A 24,755-nucleotide genomic window follows, 5' to 3' on the forward strand; every position below is an offset into this window, starting at 1 on the left:
GGCTGCTCACATCAGAAATGAGCTGTCCCTGCCAAATCCTGCCCATATGGCAAGGCTGTGACCAGATACGTGTTTTAAAACCCAAGGTTTGGAGGCAGTTTGTTACATGGCCACGAATACCTGAAATGCTGGCCACGGGGAGGCTGGGATGGAGGACTTGGCAGGACTCCACGGATAGACACTTGGTGGGACTTGGCTGGAACCAGGGCAGTGGGCAGGAACAGCCTGGGGCAGGTCCTACGGCTCTTCCCAAGACTCGTTTCCTGCGCAGATCACAGCCACCCCCTCCCCGCCCTCACCCCCAAGCCAACAGTCCGAGGTCTCCCCGGCAATGCTGCCGGCAGGCTGGGGGGCCAGCTGTCAGGCAGGGGCTGCTGTCTGGGCAGCTTGCAGGACAGCCGTGCTCCCCGGAAAAGGATGGCCCTGGCGATGGTAATTGGCAATGTCCTTCCTTCGGTAAGTCAGCCTGACTCTTCAAATATAATAACAGGGTTTGAGAATTTAATTTTTTCCCCTTGTTCACGATCTGTTCCATTTTCAGTGCATTACAGGGGAGGAAAGCTCTTCCCACAAAGGACCTGTCAACCTGATTTCCTCTTAATTACCGTTCATGTCCACTGTCCTACCCGATCTATGTCTTCTTTTTAAAAAATATAGAACCCACACAGGCCTTTTCGTTTTTCTCAGAGCCAAACTTGACCCCAAAATACTTGTCAGTGGAAACGAGGGAGCCGTGAGTCTTGAGAAGCTCGTCTTGGTGACCGAGAGTCTCCGTTCTGGAGGACTAACCCCAACCACTGAGGGACGCCTGGTTAAGTTTGAACTTCAGACAACAGCAAGTAACTTTTTAGCATAACACGTCCCAAATGTTGCCTGGGAGATGCTTACACTCAAAATATATTCGTTGTTCATCTAAACTTCAAATTCAACTGTGGGTCCTGCGTTTGTATTTTTTGGTCACACCTGAGTCAGCAAGGGGGCCAACCACAGAAGCCAGAGGGCTCTGTGTGGCGGGAACCACCCAGGGGGAGGCGTGACAGAAGACACATGGAGTCCTGGCCAGCTACACCAGATTTGCAAAGAGGGAGACGAAGCAGGTAGCAAAGAAATGGCGGGAATCGGGTGATTCCCAGGACTTCCCAGAAGCCCTTCAGGCTCATGCAAACTGGGATGGTTGTTTGCCCTCAGCACGAAGGACATTCTAGACCAAGGAAGCAGGACTTGCAAAATTATGGAGCTGGGTTTGCCTCCCATAAATGGCCTGACTCCGTTCACCCTTCCCCACCCCATCTGCCCCCACCCTGCAGGACCAGCGTGGGGACAAGGCAAGTGAGGCACTTGCCGTGGGTACAAAATGGCAGGGAAACCACTAATACAACGGTCGAGATAAATATTTCAATGCGATACTTAAACATCAAAGTCAGCATAAAAATACCCATGACAAAACAAAATATCAAACATTCAAATAAAGTTCCTCAAAGAACTTCAGTATTGAATTACTGTATGATCCAACAATCAATTCCCAAGTGCGGGCCCAAAAGAACCGAAAACAGGTATTCCAGACAAAAACTCGTACACCAGCGTTCACAGCAGCATTGTTTGCAATCGCCAAAAAGGTGGGAACGACCCAGTGTCCATCAACTGGCGAGAGGATAAAAATGTGGTCTAGCCTTAAGATAAGATAATACTCAGCCGTGAAAGGCACGAGACGCTGGCACCTGCTACCCCATGGGGGAAAACTTATAAAACATTCTGCTCAGTGAAAGAAGACAAACCAATAAGGTCATGCATCATGATTGCTTATGTGAAATGTCTAGACCAGGCAAACAGGACCGATCTCCCCCTCTCGGTCCTCAGAAGGAACCAGCCTGACCAACACCTTGACCTCGGACTGCCAGCCTCCAGGACCGAGAAAGTACATTTCTGCTGTGCGAGCCCCCAGCTTGCGGTGCTTTGTCCCAGCAGCCCCAGCAAACTAACGCGCTCCCCCTTGTCAGGCTGGCAAACGTTCTGAAAGTTTGGTAGCACCCAGCCAGGGCCTGGGGCAAAGAGTACTTCGACTCAGTGAGGGGCTGTAAATGGACACAGCCTTTCCAGAAGGCAACGTGGTGTTTCTAACAAACGCTGAGATGCGCCCACCTGCGTACACTGTCCCCCCGCCCCGCCGCCCGGCTGAGTCTCCAGCACGAGGAAGCTCATCGCATCGCAGGACCCTGGGAACCCAGTGAACGTCCATGACCCGGGGAAGGTCATCGGGGTAGGTGCACCCACGCCGTGGTGGTGCCCGACCACAGAAGGCTGGTCCTTAAACCAGAAAGTCCCGCGAGACTGACAAGTTTCCACTGACAAGTATTTTGGGGTCAACACGCGTTGCAGAAAAACAAACATCGCGAACTTCCATTTTGCTTTCTTTTTTTTTAATTGCGTATATAACCGAAGTGTGGAAAACACACACGCCTCATTGCTGAGGTTCCCTCGAGGAGGGGGGAGGCACGACTTGTGTTTCTTATTTTAAAAACTTTTTAAAAAAGTGATAAGACGATTACGGGTGACTTCCGTGTTTTACATTTTCTGCCCGTTGCAGATATAACATGTTTGACAATAAGCATTTGAAGTAAAGTAACTGCAAACTCGGACTACGATGGAGGACACGCTGTGTCCTCAAGAGCAGGGCCCCGTCCAGCATCGCCCCCGGGGCTGCAGAACTGCCCAGTCTCGAATCCAGATCCTTCTAGATCTTCGGTCCATACCATTCAGAGTCCTGTGGCGGCTGACCCGTCTCTGCCACCACCCCACCGCCTTGTTTACTTTTCACAGTGACCCTGTGACGCCGGAAGTTCACAGGGAGCTCTCGTGAATGTTGAGACGGGATTTGAACCCGGCCACCACCGGTTCCTTTCCCTACCCTGACGGGTGATGGAAGTGTCTCCAGCAGCCCAGCCCCAAACCACGTAGGCCAGTGAGGCCCCCCAGCAGGGACTCTCCCTCGGGGAGGGGATCATCCATCCCTGAATGAGTGGATGAAGGCGGTGAGGGAGGTGACTCTTCCCGAAGGCCCTCTCTCCCGGGGACGTACATCGATAGTGACTCTCAGTGCCCAGTGCGTTTTAAGGGACTGATTGGACTCCTAGCCGCCCGTGAGCTGGCCACCGGCTGGACTCGGTCACCCCCTGACTGGCTCAGGGCAGTGGCAGGCTCACGCAGGTGCCCTCGGGGTCAGCAAAGCGCCTGGTTCGGGGTTTGCAGAGACACGAAGCAACGCAGGGCAAGTTCCCACAGACGGATGGGGGGGCGGGGAGGAGGCAGACCCCAGGGAGTCCATTGTCTTCAAGCTTAATGCAGGCAAAGTGAGTCCCTGCTGCTAGAAATCCAGCGGCGGGGGCGGCGGGGGGGGGGGGGGGGGGGCGCTGGGAGGGGTTGGCAGGTAGGGGCAGGAGGGCTGCGGGGCCCAGGGACCTGGGCTCGTCCCACCTCAGCTGGGGGCTGGTGATACTGTGTGTTTGGGCAAACACTCAGCCAGCTCAACGCTCATTTGTGCATCTTTTTGTAGGTGGATTATTGTTCAACTAACGGTTTTTTAAAATGTTTATCGTTTTGGGCGCCTGGGTGGCTCAGATGGTTAAGCGTCTGCCTTCAGCTCAGGTCATGATCCCAGGGTCCTCGGATCGAGTCCCGCATCGGGCTCCCTGCTCAGCGGGAAGCCTGCTTCTCCCTCTGCCTCTCTCTCTCTCTGTCTCTCATGAATAAATAAATTTAAAAAATCTTAAAAAAATAAATAAATAAAATGTTTATCGTTTTGAAGTCCCGTAAAGTATTTTGGGTCCAAGGCTGCTTGTCCGCATAGCTCAGGCTCCTAGGTGGAAATGTCCCCTTGCTTCCGACGCGGTCCCTCCCTTTGCCCCCCCAGCTGCCTGCCCTCTCCCTCAGCACCCCCATCCTGTGAGCCAGATGGACTCCCACATGGCCCTGGGGGTGCTGCCCATGGGCCGAAGGACCAGGAAACAGGTGCAGCTGCCCGGGGCCTGCAGCTGAGTCACCAGCCTCCAGCCCCCTGAGGGCAGAAAACCAGGTCTCCCCTTCCTCCAGGGAGAGCCACCAGAAAAACACCCAATGGGGTGAGTCACCCCGGGGCACAGGTGGATTCTCGGAGCCAAGCCTCTGACCAGCAGCTACGTCCAGGATGCCAGAAGCTTCTCAGGATGGGCAGGCCACAGGGACCGGGGAGGCATGGATGTGGGCGAGGCCGGGCGGGGGCCCCCCACCCGGAGAGCGGGGAGCGGCCAGGGAAGCAGGGGGCCTTGAGCCCAGGGCAGGGGAAGAGCAGGCTGCGGGTGGGGAGGTGGAGGAAAGATGCTGGGGGGTGGGTTAAGCGGACAGGAAGACCCCGCGTAGGGAGGCAAGGATGGCTCAGGCCAAAAAGCCCAGGACTTCAGCGAAGCGGGACCATCCAGAACAACGGCCCCCACTCCACCCACCCTGGCGTCTCACGGGCGAGTTTGCACGACAGCTGCCTCTGGCGTCAATGAGTGTGGGATGTGGTTGGTGTGTGGTTGTGGACTTAGTGGAGGTCTGATGGCCCCCAAGGCCCCCACGGAGGGTGTGAGCTGATCCTTCAAAGCTGCAGTCTGCATTCTGTCAGCACCCCCAGGCTCGGCTCAACCCCGTGCCCCTGGGGAGAGGGCAGCTTTCAGAGCTGCACCAGCAAGTCCGTAGGGCACGCTCGGCCACCTGGCTCGAAGCCAGTGGAGGGGGCCCTGTGGGCAGGGGTGTTCCTGGAAGCCATTCCTGCACCAGGACCGCCTGCAGCACCCCAAGTGCACACACTGTAATGTCCTCACCATGAACTCGACAGAGCCACCCCACCGAACCCCAAAGAAATGCATCCCCGATCCAGCCTGCCCTGAGAGAATCCGAAACTGCTGCCAGCCTCCCCAGCACCACTTTGTGTCAGCACAACCACAGCACGGGGAAGGTGATGTGGAAAGTTCTGGACTAACTGTGCCCTTAGCTCATTTCAAATTTTACAAATGCACTCAATCATGCAAACATCTGTCTTGGACCCGCTCAAGGCAGAGCCTGCTCATCACTAACCCCTGCTCTCCTCCCTGCGGCCACAGAACCCTGCTTTCTGTGGGGCACCAGCACCACCCACGACAAGAGACCACGTCACTGTGTCCATCACAGCTGGACGGCAGGATGTGCAGGGAAGTGGTGAGGTGGTGGTGGGATCGGTAGGCGGTGTCCCTGTGTCCCTTTGTCATCTTGTTTTCCAAGCCTGTCCTTTCCAGGAGCTCCCCTCACCAGTGTTCGCCCCCTACCAGCACTGGAGGTGGCACATCCCTTCGTTTGTTTGCATTCATTACTTCATTCATCAAACATCTGTTGACTGCTTCGTGTAAGACACTGAATTAGTTAGGAGTCATTCTAGCTGCCTATAATAGAAAACCCCCAAATAACAGGAGAGAAGTTCCTTTCTTAATAGGAGAGAAGTTCACTTCTCCCTGTTGTGAAATGGGCCTGAAGGGTGGTGTCCCCGGGGCCTGTGCTCCTCCAGTCTCGCTGCCATTCAAAGTCATCACCTCGTGGCCCAGAATGGCTGCTCCACTCTAGCCCTCGCATCCACATTCCAGGCAGCAGGAAGGAGCAAGGGAAAAGGACCTGAATGCGGGCCGACCCCTGGGACCTCCTGCACCTGGAATGGGCTGGGCCCCACCTGGCCAATCCTGCTCACCTGTCAGGTCAGGCTCCTTCTTCTCATGATAACAAAGTGGTCATGTGTATGACTATTTTGTGCATGGGTCTCCGCTGGACTGTGATCTCCATGGGGGGCAGGCCGGGCCCCCAGGGCACGCAGCTTCCCTTCCTGGCGGTGCGTGCTGAGCTCCGTTGCGGGCCACGGTCGAGGTTTTCCCGGACCCTTACTCTTTTTGCTTGTCAGACTTGGGTTGGTTTTTGGGGCTGGTGGTGAACAGGGCTTCTGGGGGAAGATGAGCCAGCTCACAATGTGGGGGTAAAATTATGCTTTCTGCTTGATTTCCATTACTCTAATGGCGATCCATTTTGCCTGCCACACACTGGGCCGTCTTCAAGATGACAGGTTGACAATGACTCCCATTGGGTCACTGCTGAGCACACGGAGCCCATTACAATGCTGGCTGTGGGTTCCAGCACGGCCTGTGCCGGCAAGCAGGCGCCTGTCCTCCCAGGGGTGCTGTCTCTGTCTGAGCGCACCTGCCGGCCTCGGGAGGTCACAGCGTCTTCATGCTGCGGCCTTGCTCCGCCGGCAGCCTTCCCGGGCGCACCTAGGTCTCCCGGGCCAGGGTCGCCGGCCCCTTGCCAGGTTGGGGGCAGAATCCCCTCACGCGGGGATAAGGGAGGAGCAGTGACGGGGGTGGGGGGGGTGTCCTCCCAAGGGCCGTCTGGTGAAAGTCCTGATAAACTTTGAGGAAGCACATTTGTTCTGAGCTCATGTCTCCAAACTAGCCAACGTTCGTGAAGATTGCTTACGTTCGCTTAGGAGTTTTCCAAGAGATCTGGAAAAAGTGGCCAAAGGACAGATTTTGTTTGTTTTTGAATGTTCATGTTCTCAATCAATTATAGTGTCAATGCCCCCTTGGGTTGGGGCCCAGCATCCCTACCGCCTACACGGGCTGCCCCCGTGGCCATGCAGCCCCAGGCTTCTGCCTCCAGGAAGGTCTGGGGGCTCTTATGTGGATAAACAGTCTGACGCCGCCCCCCCCCCCCCCCCAGCACATCGCTTCACAAGGTGACCGTTCCACTTGCCTGCAGGGCTGCCTTCTCCCCACTTTGCGACCTCAGTGCGGGCTCCCTGGCCGGGGCGTTCTGGCCCCCAACCCGCCTGCGGCCACGTTTTCCTTAGGATCTGGGCAGACATATGAGAGTCTCATGCTGCGGAGAGGTGAGTCTCTCTACCTGCTCACTCTATACATTTGCGAGAATGATGCTTTAAAGGCAAAATGTCTTTTTAATAAAGACATTCTTATCAGAAAAACTACTGTAAATTTCTTTTAAAGTAAAAAAAAAAAAAAAAAAAAGGAACAAAGAATACACCAACCCAGTGAGAGCAGTGGGAAGCTGAACCGAACAGGCCTCACTTGCCAGCCATGTGAGGGATGATGAGCTTGGAGTCTATCTCTTAATTAGTCCCAAGGACTTTGGTTTACGATTTCGGCTTCTTCAGACAGACAAAGCAAATTGAGAGCAGAAGGGTTCTCACGCTCTCGTCGACGGAACACGCGGGAAAGCGGGGATTGGCCACGATGTACCATGCGCTGGGATGCGCTTCTTCTCGGGAGCAAAGCGAGCATTCCAGAATGAAAGCAACCTCTCCAGCAGTTGTCAGGAGGTGGTGGCATTTCTCAGGTAGCCGGGGACACCCGTGGCCCGGTGCCTGCACACCCCCAAAGCCCTCTACATCCGAGCGCACAGGGCGCAAGAGGGTGTCACAGAAAGCCGTTCGGCTGTCCCTCTGCCCCCACTGACCAAAGCGGCCAGGGCGACAGCCCCATCCCCCCTCCCCTCCCCCGGTCAGGCCTCCTGCCCCTTACTCTCCTCCCACCCCGGTCTGCCAAAATAGGAGCGACAGGAAGTCAAGTGTGCCCTTGAGACACCCCCGCCCCCATGACCCCCATCACAGCTAGGCGTCTGTCCAACTTGGGTCTCCCAGATAGCACCCCTCCTCGCCCTCCAGGAAGCCAGGGCAGGCGCTCAGCGCTTCAGGTTAGGGCCCTGCGCCTTCCTTCCCAGCCCACTGGCCTTGAGCCCAGTCCTCCAGCGCCCCTGCATCCTTCCCGGCCCAGCAGAGGCAGACGGCTCTCCCGCTGTGTGTAGGAAGGTTCATAAGACTATATGGAGGACACCCGCCAGGTGGCATCATCGTGACCGTCTGTCCTGTGTCTTGTTCATTCCAGGGTCCCCAGTGACGTCAACCAACCCAATGTCCAGCTTGGTGGGTGGTGCGAGGGTTGTGGCCTCCTGGTAAGTAACTGGGGCCTCCAGGCTCCTACAGGTGGGGGCCGCCTGGGCCGGCCACTGCCGAGGACTTCAGTGGTCAGTGACGTCCAGCCAGGTGGTAGGAGGGGCTCCGGCCAACTTTCAGCCATGTCCTCAGCCTTCCTTGGAAGCCTGGAGATGCCGTTCTCGTATGTATGTCCCTTGATGTCTGTGAGCAGGGGAAAGAACAGTCTGGGCCCGGCCCAAACTAAAGAAGGATTCACGGAGTACGCCAAGGAGGTCCTTGCTCCTGCGTGATCTCTTTGCCACCTGCCACAGGACAGCCTTTTCCTGCTGCTCTGCCCGCCTGCCCACCCCTTGGCTGCCTCTAGGAGCTGGGGCTTGTCTCACTCTGGGTTCCCCAGACCCCCAAGGGCTCCACCACTATCTGACCCTGCTCGAAACACCTCTGTGTCCCGGACCAGGGAGCCACGGGGAACATCGCCAGGGACCCTTTCTGAGACAGCAGTGCCTGTGGGATGTTGGGGGGGACCCACAGCTCCCAGGCTGGAAGTCATTCAGCCCTCGGGAGATAGTCCAACGGCCCTGGCTGGTTTGCCCCTTTTTAGCAAAATAGGACAGGGGTCTGGGCACCCAAGGGCCACCGGGCACTGGAGGCAGTGAAGCTGGGCCTCCAGCCTTCCCCGCCATGAATGGCTTCCCAGGCTGATCCCACACTCCAGCCAGGGCGCAAGTGTAAGGGGAGGGGGACCCTGCTCCCTACTCCACCCCACCTCACCCCTGCCCCAGGACCACCCCACTGGGCCAGTTTGGACTGAGGGCTCATCCTCCAGGGGGGTGTGGCAGGGGAGGACCCTGTCCCAGCTTTTGCAGCAAGAGAATGCAGTGTGTAGGTGGGGGCGTCTCTCCCCCGCTAGGACCTGGGTTGGGGGTGATGGGCGTGGGGCTCACTGGCGCAGCAATGACGTGGGCCGTAGGTTATTGAGAGCTCTCCCCCACAGCTTCCGGGGTTTCCCTGTGTGGGCTGATGGGGGCTCCCTATTCAGTGTATGGGGCCTCTCCCATGGCGCGATGGAGGCTATCTGCAGGGTGATAGGCACTCTCTGCAGGGTGATGGGGGGGCTATCTGCAGGTGTGACGAGAACTCTCTGCAGGGGTGACGGGGGCTCCCCCGCGGAGCTTGGGGTCTCTCCACCGCCCCCGCACCTCCACCGGTGGGCAGGACCTCTGCGCTACGGTCACTCCCGCCCGCCTCGGGGCTCGGGGCTCCGCGGGGGCGCGGGAGGCGGGCCCTGAGCCCGGTGACGCGGCGCACGGCCCCGGGACGCACCGCATAAATGGCGGGCCGCAGCTCGGGGCCGCGGACACGTCGAGGGAGCCCAGCCGCCTCTCTTCCTCCCCGTGGTCCTGAGGCCCCCGTCATGTGCTGAGCGCCCCAGCCCGGCCAGACCCAACGGACCCGCCCGGACGCCCGGACCCGCCGCCACCTCGGGAGCCCCGCCGCCCCGGACGCGCCGCCACTCCGGAACCCCCGCCGCCCCGAGACCCGCCGCCGCTCAAGGTACGGCGCGCCTTGGGGGCCCCAGCGGGAGGCGGACCCCTTCCTCCCCCTGCTCCGCGCCGCCCGCCGCTGGACGATCCCGGGGCCCCTCGCTCCCAGCCCCGGCTCGGCCGCGGGAGGCGTCGCACGGCACTCGGTCGGCGTCGCCTGGCCCCTGCCGCCGCCCCAGCCCCCGGCAGCGGCGTCCGAGGCTCCGCCCGACGTGCGCCCGGGGACCCGCCGGCCACCCCACGCCCGCTCCGCACCTTCCCTTGCAGATGCCCGGCGGCTGCGTCCTCCTCGTCGCCTGGCTGCTCCTCGCCACGGCCCTTTCGGCCACCCCGGGGCTCGGGTCACCGGTGAGTGCGGGGCGCGTGTGCCCGACTAAGGGGGGCAGCCGCACAGACGTGGACCGGCGGAGGGTGCGCGCAAACCAGCTCCTGGCTATAAACCAGGAGAATCTGGAGGCTCCTGTACTTAGCTCTCTAGATGAGTTACCCCGGGCGGGAGCCCTGCTACCCACAGGTGCCCTCAACGACGTGTGTCTTCAACATGACTTAGCAGCAAGCAGATGCCCCATGTGTTTGAGGGTTGTGGCTCTAGAGTGAATTCTTTGGAAAAGCAAGCAGTCCTGTTTTCATGTCGAATATAGCTTATTTGGGGGCAAAGCTGGAATTTCTTGCAGCCCCAGAAGTGTATGCATTATTCAAATGCCCACGTCATGCCTGGAAAGCCTGGCAAGCTTCCTTTCCTGTCCATCTTGCTTTAAGGGTTTGCATCACATGGCTGTTATGGGACAGGGTAAAAAAAATAAAGTGCTTTTGTGATGTAAATTATGTGAGTATCTGAAGTGGGCTGCAGCTTCCCAGACCACCTTAGTGGGCTGTGCAAACAGAAGCTGCCTTTGAGGCGTCTTTGAGCCCCCGAGCCTGTACCCGGCATGACCCTTTTCTCCCATTTAAGGTGAAGGAAAAGAGAGGCTGGACCCTGAACAGTGCTGGCTACCTTCTTGGTCCACGTAAGTGACACGTCGGCCCCTCAGAGCAGACCCCGCTCTTGTAAGGCTGACTGGAGCATTTGTGTGAATCCTGCTCTTTCTGGCATTTGTGTGGCCAGTCCCTGTTCCAATACACGGATATTCCAGGTTTGGTCACATCAAGGGCAATGGGGGGCGCTTGAGGCAGGATGGGTTTCCACGGAGGTTAGGGATCAGTGGATTCAAATACTTGCCACATCGGTAGGTGGCGCCCTTTCCCGCACCCTTTCTCCCTCACTTGCCGCAAATGGGCAAATTCCTGGGTCCCCTGACGCCCACCTGTCCCTCCTCCTCGCCTCGCTCTTCCTTGCTCAGGCACCTGTGCGGCACAGAGCAGGACTTAGATTATTACCGAATGACCCAAATGCCTAGGGTAGGAAGGGCCTGCAGCACGTGGGCTGGTGGGGTCAGGTGACGAACCTGTGACGGTCTCACTGGGCATGACCGAGTCTGGGGCCGGGGCTGCAGGCAGGGACTTGCATCTGACCCCATGGAGCAGCAGGAGGTGCCCACAGCCCTCACCAGGAGCCTTATGCGGACACGGGTCAGTTGATCCGAGTCCTGGGATGTTTCCAGAAGGGGCCTGCGGCCCACAGTCGGCCTCATTACCACTTTCTCGGCTTCAGAAGTTCAAATCTGGGCGGCGTGGAATGGGAGGACACTTTTGCCGACTTGTAATAGTCCATCAGGGTTCCAGGCCACCCTGGGCCTTAACTCTGTGCCATGAATCTACCAGCTGGAACGTGTAGCCTGGTGGGGCCGGGGCGTGTGCGCTTGCGTGCAGAACCGGAGTGTGTGGTTTCACCTGTAGCCATCAAGTCCCAGACCTTGCAGCCTGTGGGTGGTCTAATACTTGGTGCCCTGTCCTTGATTTGACACTGTCTGGACACAGTGTGACTTTAGTGCTTTCATGATGCAGAGAACCCAGTGGACCCAGAGATTCCCCGGGCTGGCAGTGGCAGGCAGACCAGCTGTGGAATTTTTAGTAGGGGCAGGAGGCAGCAGGAAATGGGGAGACGGTGTGCAGACAGGTTATGCCTCCAGGTGACCCAGGCCCTGAAGGGGACAGCTCTGGGACCCCGCAGACTGTGTGCGTGGATGCCTCCCCCTCGCCGCTCCTTGCCCGCACTCTGCTTCCTGCTCGTCCTCTGTCTGTCTTGGCATCTTCAGATTTTAATTATCCTAAAGGAGGGGACAAGGGGAGACCTTTTACTTTCCCCTCCAATCGCTTACACGCTCGTAGCTTTCAAATTTGCAGGCGTGGTTGGTTTGGGGACAGCCATCAACCTTAAAACAAAACAAAACAAAACCTCCCCTATTTATGTACTGCTTTCTGCACCAGGAAAGGAGGCAAACATGTAGGTCATATTCCATTCTCACCAGCGTAATCTGGGGGGAACGGTATTGTTCAGCCCAGGGACTATTCTTAATCCCACATTTGAGTACAGCCTTTTCTCCTGCTGCAGATGGTGGTCTATCTGATCACCTGGAGGGTGCTTTGAGAAACACAGGCAGAGAGAGAGATGACAAAGACAAGCCGGGGCCACAGGCAGGGCCTCTGGGTGCTCTGGTCTCAGGTCAAAGGCAAGGGCAGGCCCCCATACACTTCTGTCTGTCACTGGGAGTGGAGTGGTCTCGCCTGTCCCCAGGAGGGACAGATGGGCTCAAAGGGCACACGTTTTCCCGAGCCCTTTGTAACCCTGAGATCTATCACTCAGAAGGCATCTCATCTCTGTGCTTCTGGCCCAAAAGAAAGAAGGAACCCTTCAGCAAAGATACTTACTCATGTTACTTTGGAATAGTGAAGGTATATTCATCAAGAAGATAGGAATCTTGAGTCAGAAAACAAGCTCTTTTTTACTATCAGATTTCTGTCTCCGTCAAGCTGGATCTGCAGAGGCTGTCCATCTAGACGAGGTCGTCAATGCGCTTTACCAGGCACCAGTGTTCGTCAGTGCGGGACACTGTCCAGCAGCCGCCGCGGACGGCGGGAGTGTGCCCGCACTCGAGCCGTGGGGCAAGGTTCTCGGGCCTTCTTGTCCTGAGTGCCGGGCCCCGAACTCCGGCTTGGGGAGAGGAGTCGGTGCTCTTTTGCCTAGCCTTGCAGATGCCGGCCCCCCACAGGCGAGCAGCCACAAGCCCCGAGCCACCCTGACCACGTCCTCGTGGCCAACACAGGCGTGAGCACACGCACACGCACACGCAGGTGCACACACAGCCACTTAACGCCCCCCCCCGCCCCTCCTCCGCCTGCCTCCCTTCCCCTCCCCCTCTCTCCCGCTGTCTCCGTCTGTCTCTGGCTGGCTGGCTCCCGTCCGCCTCCCACAGCTGCCAGAGAGGTCTTTGAAAAATAGGTCTGAACTTCCACTCTTCGGCGGCCCCCTGTTTTCAGGGACATAGGACCCCAAGCTCCTGTGGTCTCCCCGTGAGGCACCCAGCTCAGACGCCAGCGCCTCTGCGACCCCCGTGACGCCCGTACTCCCCGGGGCCTGGCCAGCTCTGCCGAGCGCCGTGCTCCCCTTCGCTCCCCTCCTGACTGCGGGGGGGTTGGGGGTGCTCCTTCCTCTGGCAGAGTCCCAGCACCTGTGGGACTGGCCACTTCTCTGGCCCTGGCACGAGTCGTGGTTCCGCAGAGAATGTTCCCTACTGTGACTTGATTTTTACAGTCAGGTCGTGCGTGCTTTGATTAGCAGCAACCTGTGTGTCCTTCTTTGGGAGTGGGGAGGGTCTAACTATAGTAACAAGGCCGGTCAGGTGCTTTCCTCTCAATTCATTTGCAAACAGAAGCCATTGACAACCACAGATCATTTCAGGAGAAGCCTAGCCTCACGGGCAAGCGGGAACTCCCACCTGAAGATGAAGCAAGGCCAGGTGAGAGCACTGGCTCACTTCGCTGCCCACCACCTCCTGGGCACACGTGGCGGTGGGGTGTCAGGCTCCTGCCCCGCCCCCCAACCTGAGCCTGGCCTGGGCCCCTCTGCCATCTGCCAGAAGTACAAGCCCAAGACCCAGCGTCGGGGCCCAGGGTGGCCACGGAGGCAGAGTCACTCAAGGCCTCAGAAGAGTTTGGCCTTGACCGGACACTCCCCCACACCCCGCTGTGCTAAGCAAGGCCCTGGGGAGGGGTCACGGCCAGTCCACTGGCTTCCAGATGCCCAGCCCTCCACAGAGGGAGCTGTGAGATCCAGAGCCGCGCGGCAGGTGGTAGACGCCGATTCTGTTTTCTAGGGGGCTTTGCCAGGCCGCTGTCCGAGAAGGCTGCCCTACGCATGATAATCGAGTTTCTGACTTTCTTGCATCTCAAAGGTACGTGAAATATTACCAATTTTAAATTCCACCTCTTTGAACTCTGCCCACATGAAAAGCCTGTCAAAAAGGATTCTGTAGAATTCTCCTGGGAAGTAACCAGCCATCCACTCCCATTCCTCAAGTCACCGCTGTTGGGTGGGAGAGCTGCCTAGGGGCCGGGGCTGCTGCTGGCCCCAACACTGGCCCTGGAAAGGGTCATCAGAGCCGCAGGGGAACCAGGGAGAGAGAGGGCCTCCGTCCCACTCCCTCGGCTTGGAGCCACACTTCCTGGCAGGGTAACAAGTGCCAGACATCCCAGGGCTACAGCTGCTCGTAGGCCGTCTTATGCCATGTCTTGTAAGCATGGTCAACTAACCCATATCTCAGATTCCAGTGTTTGCTTATGCAGCCTTCCTGCAGAGCAGGCTGCATGCCCGTCTCAACAGTCTCCATCCTAGAGCTGGTATCTTCCGTGGATACCAGAGAAGGTGAGGCCGCCCTGTGGGCCTGTTTCTGCCCAGCACCTCTGCTTGTCATCCGGGCAACAGAGGGCCATTTGGACAGAGGCCGCAGTGCCCTGGGAGCCAAGCACAGGGAGACCGGGACGGGCTGGGGGAGGGGGGGCGCTGCGGGGGAGGGGGTGCTTGGATTCTCCAGGAGACACATCTGTTTGTCAAGTTTTGCACTTTACAATTTTGTTGTGAGTTTGGCGGAGTTGAGACTAATTCTTGGGGTCTGTTTTGATCCATGCACTTTGCTGGCTGGACCCGCTGCCTTGGTTGAAGGGCTCAGGAGGGTGTGGGAGGGACGAGGTCAAAGGCCTGTGGTTCTTCCTTGGAGCCATCCATGGGACGGGAGACTGTGGGGGAGGGCTTAGAAATCTCAAAGCCCATAAGCAAGTTTGCTCTGTTGGAGCCCCGCCGAGTCTGCAGCGAGCTCTCTGCCGGGGGGAATCTTGCTGGCGACTTTTCCTGCAAGGAGCAGATCGACTCTCCCAGGGACTTCTTGGTTTTTAGTTTGCTCTGTTTCGAATTTTGTAAGATGGAACTTCTTTCCCTCGGAGATACCAATTTTTATTACTCAAACAGGAATTCTACTTGATAGTTTCAAACACATGGTAAGTGGGAGGCTTGAATCATCAAGAGGTGAGACATAGAAAGTGTTGCACTCGATTTCGGGGCCGATCCTGGGACCCCCCCCCCCCCCCCCGGAGGATGCGCTCCGACGCTCTAACCTGCGTACTGGGCTGTCACTGTCCCTGGTACAGGCGTTAGGGCTCCGCTAAGTGCGCCTCTTCATTGCAGAGGCCGGGGCCCTGGAATACGTGCCTGAGCTGCTGGCCGCGGTCTCCGCAGAGGACCACGAGCAAGCCTGACCACGCTCTTGGGCTTGCTCCTCGGTGCCGTGTCGCCTCCGGTCAAACTTGGACCCGATGGAAAATCTTGTGCCAACTTACGTAGAGTGACTAGTCCTGCCCCCTCGGCTCTCATGCTGTGTCGTTAGGGTTTTGTTGTTAAGACTTTCCCCCCCTTTTGTCGTTCTTTTGAGCAGCAAAATAAAAAATAGCAATGGCTTTCGGTTGTCCTTTCCTTTTGTGTGTCTGTCTGTCACCACCACCCCCCCCCCACCGTGCGTGGTAACAGATAAAGACTGATTATAATCGTGTGCAGCAGACGAAAGTTTTAAAGCCACGTCCCACCCTGCAGAGCAGGTCTGAGACGCCGTCTGCGGTCGGTAACTCAGTCGTCAGTGAGTCAAACGCAACCACGCCGGGGAGTCCGTTACCGTTCCTGACACAAGCAAAACGGGATGGAGAGAAGCCCCGTGTGCAGGGGGCTGGTACTTGAGAGGGATGAAAGCAGAAACCCTCAAGCAGCTCTCAACACAGTAGCCGGGGGAGCTAAGGGAGCTACGAGGTGCTTGTGAAGGTGAGAAGCGAGGGGGAAGGACCCAGCGGGCGGGCAGGCCCAGGGCCACGTGGGGGTTGACAGAGGCAGCGGTACAACCCGTGTGGCCGGGCGGAGAGCCGAGTGTCCCAGAATCTCAGCGATCCTGTAGGCCAGGAGAGGTGTGCTAAGTGGGTGCTGCCCGGGGGGACGGCACCACTGACTCGGCAGAGCAGAAACAAGATCACACCCGAAGATCCAGAGAGCAAACCGGCCAAGAGGCCAAGCCCTCCTGTTGCATCGAATGGAACTCGGGGCTTTTCAGCCTTTGCTGGAGCAGGTCCGAGGTGGAGGAGGGGCACCTTCCGGAGGCTGGCCCGCCAGCAGTGGTTCTGACCCCTGGTCCACATCAGCACCCCTGGGGGGCGGGGGGCGGCCCGGTGGCCCGCAGACCGTGGCACGCAGAGTCTGGAGGCCCACCGTGTCCTTCCCGCTGCCCCGGGTGACTGCCCCAGGGTGCCGCCGAGCGGGAGAAGTGCCACGGAAAGACGTGCTGCCCGGCCAGTTATCCAAGCCCCGATGGCAGGGACCAGAGCCCTGGCGGCCCTCCCCACTCTGTGTGAAGCCGGCCATTCCCCAGACGTGAAGCCATGCAGCCGGGCTCCGAGGCTCCTGCAGCTTCCATTTGGTTCCACGAGTCCATCGGCTCCTCCCTCCCCGCCCACGCCCTTCTCAGACTCAGGTTACCCTCTCCCAGCTCAGGGCGGGAGCGCAGCACCACGCCGGACCCCCGGGCCCTCACCAGCCTCCTTTTCCCTCCTTCACACTGAATCCCCTTTAATTCTCTCCGACTTGGGCGGGCCTCGTCAGAACACGGCTCCCCAGCCCCTCTTCAGGGTGTCTGGTTCGGGAGAGCTGGGTGCCCAGGACTCGCGCTCCCAACAAGGGCCCACTGCGGCAGCTGGTCAGGGACCACACCTCGGCTCTTCCCCAGAGAAGGGACATGAGGGACTGAGAGAGGTCGTGGTGCCCTTGGTCGCCCAACATCCTGCTGGATGGACTGATGGTCGTCAGGGGGCCTCTAGGGAGGACACTTACTCCCTGGGGAGAAGGCGGTTGGAACTGGCTACAGCCATGCTGGGTCAATCAGTTGCCGACAAGGGCAGTATTTTCAAGAGAGAAAGTTGGCCAGCCACAAGGGGAAGTGAAGAACTTACAGACAGTCCTGACAAACACCCAGATGACCAGCTGCGGCGTAGAGGAAGGAGAATGTCGAGGTTATTTCCCTCCTTGAGGAGGCAGCTGTCTCCATGCCATGAATGCGTGGGCACAAAAGCTGACAGACATCAAAACCCTCCTTCTACAATCTCGGGCCGAGGACGGGGAGCCCCCCCCCACCCACCGTGTCTGCCCAGAATCTAAAGGGGACAGAGTCTTGCTCTTGAGGCCCCTGGAGGAGGAAGGGGAGAGTTGTGGGGGGGTTAAGGAAGTCCTAGTGCAGGGGCCGTCTCAGAAAGACGCGAAGGATCGAAGCTGATTACTCTAACGTGCAGCCTATGAACTTTTGTTTTTAATTCACTGCAAAACAAGTGGTTCTGTGCTCCATTTTTCTGGATTTTACCCTATTTTATCCATGAAACAAACTGAGATGGCTCTAGAAAGCAGAGAGCTTGACCACCTCTGATCCAACTTTTAAAGAAAAGGTTGCTGATTTCTGCTTTCAGGGAGACAGTGGATGTAATTCTCCCTGATCCTCGTGCTAAGTACAACCCTGGACATTTTGTATAAAGCAAGCGTAAGACTCTGAAAGGTCAAGAAGAGGGCAGACCTCGGGACCCAAGGATGATACAGTGGTGAGTTCTGGGTTTTCTTTTTGTCTTCTCAACAGAGTAAGGAGGCTGACTCTCTCCAACTCTGTACACGGATTAATGCAGTTCTTACCCAGGAAGAGGAAGAGGAAGAAAAGACAAGCTAAGCACTGGGAGAAAATTGCAAATCACATGTCCCATCAAGGGATATCCCACCAAGGATATGTTTCTCTGAAGCATATAAAGGACTCTCAAAACTCAACAGTCACTATCACTATCCGTCTCTCTCTCAAATAAATAAGTTAAAAAATTTTTTTAAAGATTTTATTTATTTATGTGACAGAGAGAGACACAGCAAGAGAGGGAACACAAGCAGGGGGAGTGATCATATCAGTAGATATAGAAAAAGCATTTGGCAAAATCTAACACCTATTTATGATAATTTTCAGCAAACTAGGAATAGAGGGGAGCTTCCTCAGCTTGACATAGAACATCTACCAAAAAACCCTACAGCTAACATCATACTTAATAATAAGAAACCAAAAGCTTTCCTGCTAAGACCAGGAACAAAGCAAGGATGTCCCCTCTCATTGTTGGGGACATTTTATTTGAAGTCCTAGCTAATGCAAGAAGACAAGGAACTAAAAAGGCATACAGATTGGGAAGGAAGAAATAAAAATCTTTGTTTGCAGATGACATGACTGTCTATGTAGGAAGCCAGAAAATCAACAATAATAACCCCTGGAACTAAAAAGCAATCATAGCAAGGTTGCAGGATACAAGGTTAATAAACAAAAATTAATTGGTTTTACAGGTGCCTGCGTGGTTCAGTCGGTTGGGTGATCGACTCTTGGTTTCAGTTCAGGTCATGACCTCAAGGTCGTGAGAGCAAGCCCCAAGTCGGGCTCCACACTCAGTGGGGAGTCTGCTTGAGATTCTCTCTCTCCCTTGGCTCCTCCCCCCTGCTCTCTCTCTAATAATAAATCTTAAAAAAAGAAGTTAATTGCTTCCTGTATAACACCAATGAACTGAAGTTTGAAATTAAAAATATACCATTTATGGTAGCACCCCAAAAATGAAATACATAGGTACAAATCTAACAAAATCTGTACAAGATCTATATGGGGAAAACTACAAACTCCGATGACAGAAATCAAAGAAGAGCTAAGTAATTGGAGAAATCTTCCATGTTCATGGATAAGAAGACTCAATATTTTCAAGATGTCCATTTTCAAGATGTCCAAACTTGATCTAGAGAATCAATTCAATTCCAATTAAAATCTCTTAAAGTTATTTTGTGGGCATCCAAAAACAGATTCCAAAGTTTATATGGAGAGGCAAAAGACCTAGAATATCCAACACAACATTGAAGAAAAAGAACAAAGTTGAAGGACTGACAACTATCTGATTTTAAGACTTACCACAAAGCTATCATCAGGACAGTGTGGTATTGGCAAAAGAACAGACAAATAGGTCAGTGGAATGGAACAGAGAGCCCAGAAATAGACTCACATTAATACTATTATAACTGATCTTTGACAAAGGAGCAAAGACAACACACTGGAGCAAAAATAGTTTTTTCAAGAAATGCTGCTGAACAGCTGGACATACACATGCAAAAAAAAAAAAAAAAAAAAGAGGAATCCAGACACAGAGCTTACACACTTCACAAAAATCAACTCAAAGTAGACCATCTACACAAATATAAAATGCAACACTATAAAGCTCCTATAAGATAACATAGAAAATCTAGGTGACTTTGAACATGGCAGTGACTTTTTAGATAAAACACCAAAGTCATGATCCATAAAAGAACAACTGAATGAGCTGGACTTCATTAAAATTTAAGACTTCTGCTCTGCAAAAGCCACTATTGAGAGAATGAGAAGACAAGCCACTCGTAGAGAAAGTATTTGCAAAATACATATCTGATAAAGGACTGTTATCCAAAATATACAAAGGACTCTTAAAACTCAGCAGTAGGAAAATGAACAACCCAATTAAAAGATGGGCAAAAGACCTGGACAGACACTTCACCAAAAAAGATACACAGAAGGCAAGCAAGCACATGAAAAGATGCTCCACATCATAGGTTATCAGGGAAGGGCCAAACTCCAGAACACCAACAGCACGATGCTGGTGTCCCACTTCACCCCTGCCCACCTGCGCCCAGGGCCTTTGTAGGGAGAGCTCCCTTCCCCTCCGGTGGTTCTTCTTTTCCCCAAAGTGATTCCCTGGGCACCATCTTTATAAGAAACTTCCATCTTCCATTTGCTAAACCAGTGTTCTAGCCTAGCTCATACAGTAACTCGTCTATTGTGGTTTTACGCTGCATCCCTACTGGAATTCGGTAGAACTTCAGGTAATTAATGTAGGGTTTTGTAAAGGGATGAAGAGCTTCTGAGCCAAGAGAAGGACTACAGACAGGTTCCTGCTGATGTTTTCCAGGCAACAGAAGGTTCTCTCTTCAGGATGTTTCATAGGTTCCCATGTTTTCTGTATTGTGTACAAGCTCATGGTTAACTGAGAAAATTTCAGCATGTGTAACCTAGAAATATGTATTTGGTCTGTGCACTTGTTCCTGACAGAGCTCCTAAAACCCTTGTAATTTCTTGGCTGGAGTGTCGTTTGTTCTAATGAGGTGACTCTGGGTGGGCTCCTGGTTGGGGGCTGGTCACCAGAAAGACCCAGCCACATGATCCAGGGAGCGGAGAGGGGCTGGAGATTGAGTTGATACTTGATTATGCCTATGACAGGACACCTCCATACAAATCCCAACAATACAGGGTTCGGAGTCTCTGGGTTGGTGACTGCCCCCTGCCAGGACGGTGGGGGCCCCCAGCTTCCCAGGGACAGAGTGCGCTCCCGAACCTTGCCCTGTGCACTTCTTCATCCGGCTGTTCCTATTATCCTTTAATATCCTTTATAATAAATTGGTAATAGTAAGTTAAGTGTTTCCCTGAGTTCTGTGAGCAGTTATAGCAAATTCTCAGACCCGAAGTGGGGGTCCTGGGAACCTCCAGTTGCAGCCAAGTCAGACAGAAGTGTGTGGGTTCACCTGGGGACCCAGTACTTGCAACTGGCCTCTGAGGTCGGGGGCAGTCTGGTGGGGACTGAGCCCTTCACCTGGATAATCCGACACTAACTCCAGGCAGTTAGTGTCAGAATTGAATGGAGTACTAACAGGACACCCAGTTGTTGTCCAGAGAAATGGAGAATTGATTGGTGGAGGGGAAATGCCACATGTGTGGTGTCAAAGTGTTCGGAGGGGAGAAACAGCTTTCTTTCAGCATGTCATTTGCTATGACTTTTTCTCAGATTCTTGAAAAGGCAAGGTTTAAGCTAAGCTGCATTTGGGGAAAAACAAAATCAACCCCGCCACCGAAAACCCAACAGATAGTCTCGCAGTAAAGACATGCCATGTTTATTTTTATATAGTTTTAAAATGGCATTGGTTCTTTACCAGCAACAAAAGAGACAATTCTATATCTTTTTCGTCATCCTATGTAGCTGTCACCTCTGGGCATTACACTGGCTTGATACACAGCTCTACTTTGCTTTCACTTCTCACACTGAATTTTCTAAAAGCCTAAATTTTCTAAAAGTATGGGCTTACTAAATCCTCCCTGGCGAGAAACTCTCCAGGGGTCGTGCCCTTTCCCTAATGTTCAGGTTTCAGCTCAGTATCCCTGGCTGCAGCCCAAGTCTCTTGGCCCCACACCATAGGTCCCTTGCCCCACATGAACCTGGGCTCCAGGCAGCTCCTGGGTCAGGCCGGGTCCCCGACCCCAGGGCGGGTGCTCACCTTCCTCCTTCGCCAGGCCATTCTCCGGGCTCTGCAGGTGGGTCACACTGGTTTCAGGGCCTTTCGGGGCAGCTCCTGGCTCAGAATAGTTCTGGAGAACAGAGTTCCCTTTGCCCCCCTCCACACCTGTGCCCTGTGGCTCCTGAGCCCCTGCAACATGCCTGGTGTGCGTATGTGAGTGTAAAACGCACGCTGGATTCCAAAGATTTGGTACATACAAAAGAATGCGAAATATCTCATTTTTATTTTGATTACATGTTGAAATCACAGTAGATAAAGGATGATTAAAATAAATTTCACCTACTCCTTTCGCTTTTTTTTTTTAAAGATTTTATTTAGTTATTCATGAGAGACAGAGGGAGAGAGAGAGAGAGAGAGAAGCAGAGGGAGAAGCAGGCTCCCAAGGAGCAGGGAGCCCGATGCGGGACTCGATCCCAGGACCCTGGGATCATGACCTGAGCCGAAGGCAGACGCTTAACCATCTGAGCCACCCAGGCGCCCTCCTTTCGCTTTTTTTAAAATGTGGCTCCTAGAAAATTTTAAGTTACCTGTGTGGTCTGCAGACCATTGGCAGCACTCAGGAGAGACGCAGAGGGAAGGCCGCCCCCCAGGAAGGGGTCATGAAGCCCTATTTCAGGACCCTCCCAGCCCCAAGGGTGATGTGGACGGGGCTCCTCCAGCAGGTGCACATGGGACTGGAAGCGCCCCGGCAACGGGGCACCCAGCCTGGGCAGAGCCCCACCACCACCCAGTGCTGGTCTCTGCCTCCGGCTTGCCACCCCGTATCTCTATCCGAAGGAGCCAAAGGGGGATTAAAATGGTGAAGAATTATTTTTCTCCCCCTCCATGGTTCCCCATCAGAACTTGCTGTTCCAAATACAGCTCTTGACAAATGCCTGCGGCCTCTGGGCTCCATGCTGCTGTGCTCGCAAGTGAGCTTTCTAAAGGGTCTCTAAGGGGCCAAGGCTATTCATAAACACAGAAACATGACGAATATGTTTTCAGTTACTAAGTTAATTACAACAATGGAAGACATTTAAAATTTTTAATCCTCTTTGCTTTTCCAATAGAACCAAAAGAGAGTCAACTTAACAACTAATCTTACCTGCTGGTTTCTGCAAACTAGTTATTTTAACCATATTTTAACAAACAATAATAATATTAGAACAATAATTAGGGAGAATTTAATTGGACAATAGAGCTTTTCCACATTCAAATGAAAACACATAAGAAACTAGATCATTTTCAGTCATAACCACGAGCTGGCTGCCTGTGTATCCCAGTGGCCCTAGGGGAGACGGAGAATTTGTGTGACTCTGGGAAAACGTTTACACTTGGGAATTCCTCCAGGTATTTGGTACTTCTCTGGAGATTTTAAGTTGTATGTTAGCAGCCATCTGGAGAATTTCTTTTAAAATCATTTTAGTGAAAAATCATTATGGCTTTTTAGGCAGAGGAGCCTCCAGAGGAAAATTTCCAAGACAGGGTGAAGTCAGTGGGGAGGGACTGTTATTCCTCCAGAGCCCGTTCACACCCCCCATCACTGTGCGTGTGTGCAGACGGTTCTCCCAGGGTCACAGGGCTCAACGCTCTCTCCCCAGGGCCAGACAGCAATGGTTAGTTGTGCCCTGCACTTCCTCAAAAAGGGGGGTTGTGATCGCCAAGACCCTCACCCGCTCTGAGTAAATCCCCCGGCACCCTGATGCAGAGGGAAAGCCCGACCTTAGGGACACAGCCGGTGACGCAGACCCGGCCTTGTGTTCCTCAAACAACCTTTCTAAACCACAGATTTCTTTCCCTCAGAATACTGAAACAAAATCTATGTGCATTCTGACTTCCCTACACGGTAACTCTACTCAATTTTCAACCCTTTGGATTTAAACTCAATACGGAGAATCTGTGACAGGCACCTCCCGAATTCCTCCAAGATCACCTGCTCCGCCAAGCACTCCGAGCAGCGCTCCTTCTCGGCCTGTTCGCCCCGAGCCAGCAGGCAGGCGCATGTGGCCTCCACCACCTCCCAGGAGATGCATGAGCAAGAGCGCCTGGCAGAAACAGAGCAGTTACAGGCCACCGTCCTTGGCACCACATTTTAAATACCTTATAGATTTGAGGGGACGTCCTCATCAGGGTATTTTGAAGAATGTCCCCAGTAATATCTAACTGTTATCTTCCTAATATTGGAAATCCTGACAATATGCAGCATTGCTTTTAGAGGCAACCCATCTGCTTCTTGACTCCCCTCTCATGGCAGATTCTAAAGAGTCTCCGAAGTAGATCCACCGTAACATTCAGAGGCACCGGGGCGACAGCGTCCAGCCCGGGGGCTGGGCAGGGGTAGAGGCAGGGATCTCAGATAAGGCGAGGCCCTAGAGATGCGCCATGCAGCCTGCTCCCAGCTCTGTGCACAATGCGTGCGCTCAGGGAAGCCCCACGTCCCCCAGGGGCACCTGAAGCTCCAGGATGCCAACGGCTCTGAGGACTCGCCCCCTTGGAGGAGCACTATCGGCACGGCCTCCCCTCCGAATGCCCGTTGGAGCCCTGGACGAGGTTTTGAAAGTCAGCAGTACCCTATCGTACAAGACCGGCCATACCCCCCTGAGCTCGAGGGGCAAGCTTTGCTAGACGGCCGCCCACACAGTGCTCAAACTGCAGAAATTTAGGAAAACTTCCTAAAGTACTGACAAGTGCTGGATGATGAAAACAGACATAGGAATTGGGATTGGTTAAAATCTCTCTATGCAGACAACACACAATGACTTTTGTTGAAGATGAAGAAACAGGGCAGCCCTTAGGTCAGGAAGAGTCCTGACATTTTGAGGCCAGACTCCAACATGCAGAGCCTCCGTCACATTCGGTGGGACACACCGTGTCCCGGAGCCGGGAGAGAACATCTTTGCTCAGCTTTTCACGGACCATGAAATGGTCTGTGTTTGGTCAATTTTTACTGATAAAGACCTCGGCAGCTCACAGTGATGAGTACTTCTGATGTCTCTGACCAAATAAGCATGAACTTGGCTTTTCAAAAGTATGTGAATACATGATATCTGGTACTCTATCATGATATCACCCATGACATCGAATTGAAAGGCATTTTTTTTAAATGGATAAATCTAGTCCAATATAGAGTAAAATTATCCCTCAGCCTTTGAGATTATAACATGGCCTCAACGTAGTTCAATGGGATGATATCCACCTAGTGGGAGATCCACCACCCCTTTAAGAAGGAGCGCGCAGGGTAGGCGGGCTGCCACCTCGCATGGTAAGCAGTGGGTCAGGTACCCGCGGTCTAGAGATCATGCCCTCGCTGCCTGTCGGCGGTCCCTGTGGGGCCGTCTGCTTGTACACAACGCGGGTAACTCTGTCCGTGAGGACAGACTGGACAGAGCGGTCTCGGCAGTGGGGGCCCCACGGAAGC

At 54.6% G+C, this 24,755-nt stretch overlaps 2 protein-coding genes across 5 annotated transcripts in view; one reads left to right on the forward strand and one right to left on the reverse strand.

Moving 5' to 3' along the window:
- Nucleotides 1-9,318: 9,318 nt before the first annotated feature.
- Nucleotides 9,319-15,405, forward strand: GAL (galanin and GMAP prepropeptide). The gene is made up of 6 exons (XM_027580646.2): nucleotides 9,319-9,535; nucleotides 9,793-9,873; nucleotides 10,478-10,532; nucleotides 13,335-13,421; nucleotides 13,779-13,856; nucleotides 15,143-15,405. The coding sequence occupies exons 2-6, from the start codon at nucleotides 9,793-9,795 to the stop codon at nucleotides 15,211-15,213; spliced, it is 372 nt and encodes a 123-aa protein (XP_027436447.1). The 5' UTR covers nucleotides 9,319-9,535; the 3' UTR covers nucleotides 15,214-15,405.
- Nucleotides 15,406-21,829: 6,424 nt separating this feature from the next.
- TESMIN (testis expressed metallothionein like protein) overlaps nucleotides 21,830-24,755 on the reverse strand; it is a 40,483-nt gene continuing 37,557 nt past the window's right edge. For 2 of the 4 annotated variants that reach the window (XM_027578067.2, XM_027578064.2), the window contains one exon: nucleotides 21,831-23,382. In XM_027578067.2, the coding sequence (XP_027433868.1) occupies nucleotides 23,190-23,382 (193 nt within the window). In that variant the 3' untranslated portion in view covers nucleotides 21,831-23,189. Of the gene's footprint in view, nucleotides 23,383-24,755 lie in introns of all 4 variants that reach the window. The other 2 variants (XM_027578066.2, XM_027578065.2) reach the window with 2 other exon arrangements.

This window comes from Zalophus californianus, chromosome 11 (genome assembly GCF_009762305.2).
Source record: "Zalophus californianus isolate mZalCal1 chromosome 11, mZalCal1.pri.v2, whole genome shotgun sequence".
NCBI classification, from domain to species: domain Eukaryota; kingdom Metazoa; phylum Chordata; class Mammalia; order Carnivora; family Otariidae; genus Zalophus; species Zalophus californianus.

Bases quoted from the DNA above. Each gene is read 5' to 3' on its own strand.
- GAL (XM_027580646.2), top strand. From the start codon at position 9,793: ATGCCCGGCGGCTGCGTCCTCCTCGTCGCCTGGCTGCTCCTCGCCACG. The intron at 10,533-13,334 runs GTAAGTGACACG...ATTTGCAAACAG, and splicing joins TGGCTACCTTCTTGGTCCAC to AAGCCATTGACAACCACAGA. The intron at 13,422-13,778 runs GTGAGAGCACTG...TCTGTTTTCTAG, and splicing joins TGAAGATGAAGCAAGGCCAG to GGGGCTTTGCCAGGCCGCTG.